Consider the following 6974-nt stretch of genomic DNA (forward strand, 5'->3'; position numbering starts at 1 on the left):
TATACATTAATCAACGTTGTACCGTATAAAAGCACAAGGAGCAAATAAACACACTTTCCCCTTAATACTATACCATATTATTATGTATACAATTCATCATGAGTCTCAAAATTTTCAGGTATTCCCTGAATATGAATTACATGAACATTTCAACTCAAGATATTTACAAAACAGTTTGTCGTTTGATTCTGGCGTGTCCACGGTGCCCCTGAATCATGACGTGAATACTCCAGCCCAGGTGACCGGTCATTTTGGAACCATAAGTTATTCTAAAGGCGCTGCATTCCTTAGAATGCTTGTGGATATGATTACGCCGGAAACGTTTAGGAAGGCCTGCAAATACTTCTTAACAGACAAGTATTGATTCTATTTTATACATTTTAGTTTCGAATATGTTCACGTAAAGTTAGAAGTATTATAGGTTTTATTATGAGACAGTGTTTATGTGATAACTTTGATGAAGTAGGGAAGACGCAATTCAAATATAATTGTAAATTTCAGTGCATATCAAGCAACGGACCAATACGACCTCTACAATGCTTTTGTTAAAGCCATACGAGAAGATGGCTCTTTGAACAGCTATCAACACTTCAATTTCACCGACTTTTATCGCATTTGGGTAAATGAGGCTGGTTATCCCATCTTGAATGTCGAGGTCAATTATGCAGCGGGTGAAATTCAACTGAGCCAAGTATGTGAACCAATTTATTATCGTTTCTGAGTTTAAATAAACCGGTTCAGTAGTTTTTGCGTGAAAGAGGAACAAGCGCACATATATCCTTACAAACTTTCGCATTTATAATGAATAAAATAAAAAAAAATAAAATAATATTAGTAGAAAGTAGGATAAGTATATAGTAATATATTTATTACTATATACTATATATAAAACAAAAGAAGAAGTGTGCGAAATAAGGAGATTATTTATTGATCTACCACGGGATATTGAAGTATTAAATTTCACAACGGGTAACATTTATTATCGAATCGCTATGCATATCATTAACTTATCATCGAATTATCCGGGATAAGATAAAGAATATTAATCATTACATTATCTCCACATGGGTCACAGGTTTCATATAAACAAGATTGCCCTTGAATACGAAAAACAAAACTTTTATATCATACATTATATTTAATTGCTGATTAAAATATGCATACAACGATTATGAATATTTCTTCATAATTAGTTGTGGAACAGTAATAAGATAACGACGCTAATTTCCAGTCTTAATTGTTTTAATAATTCGCCCGTTATCATGACAAAAATGACGCTAAAACGCAAATCATTAATCCCCAGAATATAAAAGATTTAAAGGCTCGTATGAGTATTTGTTGGATTATAAAACTGCTTTATCTCTATTGCACATTATTGGTATACTTTGTACGAAAAAAATATGTATATGTATGGATATAAATATAACTTAATATATAAAAAACTAGTGTCATGATGTATGTTTCCAATGATCTCTTCACCAACTCAAACGATTTTGATGAAATTTGGCATATTATGTGTAATTTGGTCCAGATATAGGATAGTGTTTATTTCGATTAATTATCCCTATCCTATATAATTTAATAAATGCGAAAGTTTATAAGGATGTCTGTGTGTTCAATAGTATTTCACGCAAAGACTATTGAACCGATTGCAATGAGATTTGGTACGTAGACAGCTGGACAACTGGAATAACATATAGGCAACTTTTTATTCCGTTATGTCTACGGGATACGGATTTACGCGGGTGAAACCGCGGGGCGCAACTAGTATCTATATATTTATTGACGTCCATGGGCCATCTAAAGTAAAAAGTAAAAAAAAAACTGTTCATAAAGGTGAATGTCTAATTTCTAGTCAATCTCTCAATTATTACAATAAATATAAGCCATACTTTTTTGTTCTGCTGTTTTTGTATAATAAATATGCTTATTATATGCATGTCTTCGAATTCCCGCGAGATTGTAGTCTGTCGACAAATTGTGTGATTTCATACAATTTAACACAATATTTTTAGGTAAATTATAATCTAGCGATGTTTAACCGTTCACTGAGAAATGGGCATTCGACGAGGGTAGGTTAAATTAGTGTGGAGTATCTTCCAATATTATTATTATAGATGGGTTAAATTTAATAAAAATCTACAAAAAGTATGAGGACCGTGAAGGGGCTCCGTCGACATGTAATCTACACCTGAATTATAGACAATACGTAACTACGAAAAATAATGAGTTAAATTGCATAAAATCCAATGGATTTGTTGGCAGATTACAATCTCGCGAGTTAGTTCATAATGTACCGGATTTTATTATCTTACAGTGACATATAACAAGAAATCTTACAACTTCTAGACTTTATTAAATTATAAATTCTTTTCGGATATAGGAAAGGTTCTTCTTAAGTGGAACAGCGCAAACCACAGGCCAAATATATCCGATACCAATCACATACTCCACCAAGTCGAAACCTGAATTCGAAAACCTAAGACCTGCTTTGATGATGACGGGTAACAGGGCTGTGCTGCGAACAAATACTGCTGAAGAATGGGTTATGTTCAACCATCAACAACATGGTATGACGATTTAAAATAACTTAAATCTAATTATGACGCACGCTTCGGCGCGAATTGAGCCAGCTTACACCGGGGAAGGTACCACACCTCCCAGGAGATCGGCGTGGAATAGAAGCATGCTGCTGTGTTTCGTTCGGTGGGTGCGGGAGTCGGAGGCCAGTATCCTTTTCCTTTCCCAATATATGCCTTCATTCATGATGTCAATCTTTTCCTTGAAATAATTTGGCAACCCTTAGATAAAACGTATTGTATATTTAAACATCAACGGTTTTTTTTGTTGTTTTATAAAGCAGGTATATTTATTATAATGTTATTTTATTTTATTTTTTTTAAGTCACAGTCGGCAATGGAGCTGGTGGGTCGCCTGATGGTAAGCGCTACCACCGCCCATGAACATATAGAGGCATAAGGTCCATTGCAAACCTTACGCCTCTATAAATGGATTGCCGACTTTTGGGAAGGGATTAAGGAAGGATTGGCGAGAGGAATAAAGGAAAGGACTGGGAAGGGTAAGGAAAAGGATATGGGCTTCCGGCTCCCCCACTTACCGAACGAAACATAGTAGAATGCTATTTCACGCCGGTCTTCCGGGGGGGGTGTGGTACTTCCCAGGTGCGAGGTGGCCCAATTCGTGCCGAAGCGTGCTCGACTACCACATACCACAAAACATATTAAGAGGAGAATTTAAATTTTAGGTCTTTATAGAGTCAACTACGATGAGAAGACGTGGAATTTAATAGCTGATGCCTTATTGGAGGAACCTGAATCTATTCACTATTTGAACAGAGGTCAAGTAAGTAAATTTTTCAAGATTATGCTCAAATATGCCTAACTTTATAACTTTTATGCTTCATCGATATTATTACATCGAGGAAAGTTATTATTTTTATGAGTTCATAATATTATCTAATATAATATATTCTAACGTTGGTTTGTTATAAAAAAGTGTATTTTTTATTATCAAAGGAATTTTTAAAAAGTTTTTATTGTATCGAAATAAAACTGTTTTTTTCTTATAATTGCTTTATTTTTATATTATGTGTCCTACCTTTCCGCCCACGGCAGTTTTATAATTAAAATCATGTTTCTCGGGTCACAACCAACCTATCTTTATACGAAATTTTACCAAAATTGATTAAGTGGTTTGGGTGCAAAGAACAGACAAACAGATAGAGCTACTTTCGCGTTTATAACTTTAATAGGGATGTCACCAAGCCTTTACTAATATAAATTTTCCAGGTCGTAGACGACGTATTTGCTCTAATGAGATCCGGAAGAATGACGTACGATTTTGGCTTCAAAATCCTTCGATTCCTTCGCAACGAGGTTAACTACCACGTTCTGAATCCTGCTATTTCTGGCTACACCTGGCTACGTAATCGTTTCGCACATATGCCGGAAACGCAATCTACTTTTGATGTGAGTAAAATTTCATCTATATAAAAGAGTTGTAATAAATTAAATTAAATTTTTAAACGCGATTTATTCATTATATTATTAAACCGACATTTAATAAATAAATTAAAGCGTTTAAAAATCCGTTAAAAAGTTTTTAATTCTAAATGTATATATAGTACTCGCGTAAAATCAAGCACAAAAAAATACTGAGTTGTAATAAGATTAAAAAGCATACAAAAAGAATCTTTTGAAATTTATGTGGCTGTATTATACAAATAGAGATGGAGAAAGCAGTAAATGAATTCTACTTATAATCTAATATTGGGTAATCTATCAGCTGGTCACTAACAAAATATTAATTTTAACAATTTATGGCTTGGCATGTGTGTAATAACACCAACAAATTCCCCTTATACAATTTATTCCAGGCTCATATTCTTAGCTATTTGGAACACGCTATTAATACGTTAGGCTTCGAACCAGCTGCTAATGAAACCGCAACTACGAGTCTTACTCGGCAAGAAGTTCTGCATTTTGCTTGTACAATGGGACATGAACGATGTGTAACGGAATCCAAAAACCGATTCGCTGCTATGAGGAGGGGGACATGGTGAGATATGGCACAAATTTTGCGATATTATAATCTTAGATTTTTCATAATAAAATCAGGGTAATTTACACACACACACACACAAATACAAACACAACTACAGGAACAAAAGCCTTCTATGAAGGTTTATGCCTACCATGCTGGCCAATTGTAGATGTCAGAAAACCAATGGTAGATGTCAAATACCGGTTTCGAACAATGATGCTGGCAGTTATGCAGACAAATTGAAAAATCTATTTATTTCAGGCACGAATTCCTGGCCTCAAACCGATTTAAGTCTGAGGTCTTGAATGACACTGCTCTATGTTAATGTTTCTTTCGTATTCATCTGTCTGTAAAGCAAATATACACTAACAATTATTTTTATTTTATTGAAGGATTGATCCTCGCATTCGACGTAACGTATATGTAGTTGGTATAAGAGAGGGAGGCGCTGACGATTTTAACTTCCTTCTGAATCGCTTCCACTCATCCAACTACGCAAATGATCAACTGGAGATGTTAAGAGGCTTAGGTGCCACTCGGGACCCGCAGCTTCTAACTAGGTCTGTTTGATTTCTATTGACGTTTCTATAAACAAAATGTTGTTTGTACGAAATGGATAAATTTTTATGAATATTAGAATAATATTCTAGATATTCTATGGATTTACTTTCGCTTCGTGAGTTTCACATAACCGCATAAACATTTTAAGTTTATCATTAATTAAAATGTTGAGTTCATCAAATAGTTTAATTCCATTATATAATATTTATCAAATAATTTCTACCAGGATTGAAAAATAACTGATTTAGAATAAGACAACAATGGACGTAAATATTGAGATATAAGTTAATTAAGTCCTGGAGACAGTTACCTATAAATTATATTGAGCGTTTATGAAATAATAAGAGGAGAAAAGTGTAAGATTATACCAGTTGTTTATATCTGTGTAAATAGTCACATTTATAATTCAATTATGATTTATATGTATTATCAATATATATTATATGTTGCATAATGAAATTTATAAACTTTTTATGTTTTAGATATCTCGAGCTAACACTGACGAAAGAAGTTAGATCACATGATAAAGTCAACTCATTTAACTATGCACTTTTGGGTAATAGAATAAATGCGGTTACTGTTCTACAGTTTGTCAAAAATAACATCGAAGCTATAAGAAAGGAGTAAGTTTGATTTTTGTACATTCTTTTTTTTTACATTGTCTAATAATTACACTAGGAACTTTTAATTCATACAGGAGAAGTTAATTATAATGGACATTTAAAGGCATTTGAAATTAAGAATATGTCTACAACCTAAATATATATTGCTCAAAGGTGACTGATTGACATAGTGATCTATCAACGCACAGCTCAAACCACTGGACGGATTGGGCTGAAATATAGCAAGCAGATAGATGTTATGATGTAGGCATCCGCTAAGAAAGATTTTGATAATTTTTTAAATACATATTTTTACATATAAATTTAAATCTGAAATTGCAAATATTAGAGTTCGTAAAACTTTGCTGTAGACCTTACTTCAAAAATCATTAACTTTTATAACCAAAATGTGTCCCCTTATGAGGCATATATTATGCACTAACCATAATTTATACTCGTAAAGAATTAATATACGATTTGTCATAATATTGTATGTTATAACGCAGATACGTAGAAGACGCACCACCAAACCCAGTTCACACGGCACTTTCCAATCTAGCTGGCTACTTGGATGAAGAATATTTGAATGAGGTAATTTATATTATATAAAAAAAAAAAAAATGGTTGCCTGTACCGTCGGTTTTACGGGCGAAGATTTTACGTGACAACGTCTTTTTCTCGGTAGAATATTTATTGATATGAATATTATTAAATTGCACAATAGGAACAAGGAATTGAATGAAAATAAGAATTGCAAAAATTTTAACTATAGAAAATATATTTTGTTTACTAAAAAGACAGAGACAGAGACACAAGCACGCGCCGATTCAATGCGCCTAATTCTCTAGTGCTGCGCGCGCGGCGGACCGATCATAGTTCGGTGACTCATCGTAACGTTACCGGGCGTTACACTTTTTCATCAGTGACTCCGAGCCGCAACCTAATTTAAGACGTTGTCACGTCAAAATTATACGTCATTGAAGTTAGAAAACACCTACAAGTAATAAATAACAACAAGAATGGACATTACGCCCTGGCTATGTCAGAATTGATCTGGGATATTAAAAGAGCCTATGAAACTTGTGAATAGCGTGTTATCTGTCAATGATAGAATTTTCACGATCGAATTAAGATGAGAAATACCTTTGAACATACAAAGTATAGTTATATTATAAACTAGCTGGTGCGCGGTGCGCGGGCTGCAAGCAGCCCGCGTGGATTTTTGCGTGGACCAGTATTATCAAGACT

The 6974-nt window shown here is 33.8% G+C and overlaps 1 protein-coding gene across 1 annotated transcript in view; it reads left to right on the forward strand.

The window, feature by feature from the left end:
- LOC119840586 (membrane alanyl aminopeptidase-like) overlaps nucleotides 1-6730 on the forward strand; it is an 8247-nt gene extending 1517 nt beyond the window's left edge. Inside the window, exons 2-11 of the mRNA XM_038367273.1 lie at nucleotides 119-357; nucleotides 502-691; nucleotides 2384-2570; nucleotides 3266-3363; nucleotides 3810-3989; nucleotides 4397-4578; nucleotides 4956-5123; nucleotides 5607-5747; nucleotides 6233-6317; nucleotides 6710-6730. Coding sequence (XP_038223201.1) covers nucleotides 119-357; nucleotides 502-691; nucleotides 2384-2570; nucleotides 3266-3363; nucleotides 3810-3989; nucleotides 4397-4578; nucleotides 4956-5123; nucleotides 5607-5747; nucleotides 6233-6317; nucleotides 6710-6730 — 1491 coding nt within the window. The remainder of the gene's footprint in view (nucleotides 1-118; nucleotides 358-501; nucleotides 692-2383; nucleotides 2571-3265; nucleotides 3364-3809; nucleotides 3990-4396; nucleotides 4579-4955; nucleotides 5124-5606; nucleotides 5748-6232; nucleotides 6318-6709) is intronic.
- Nucleotides 6731-6974: the final 244 nt, after the last annotated feature.

This window comes from Zerene cesonia, chromosome 6, assembly GCF_012273895.1.
Source record: "Zerene cesonia ecotype Mississippi chromosome 6, Zerene_cesonia_1.1, whole genome shotgun sequence".
In the NCBI taxonomy this organism is placed as follows: domain Eukaryota; kingdom Metazoa; phylum Arthropoda; class Insecta; order Lepidoptera; family Pieridae; genus Zerene; species Zerene cesonia.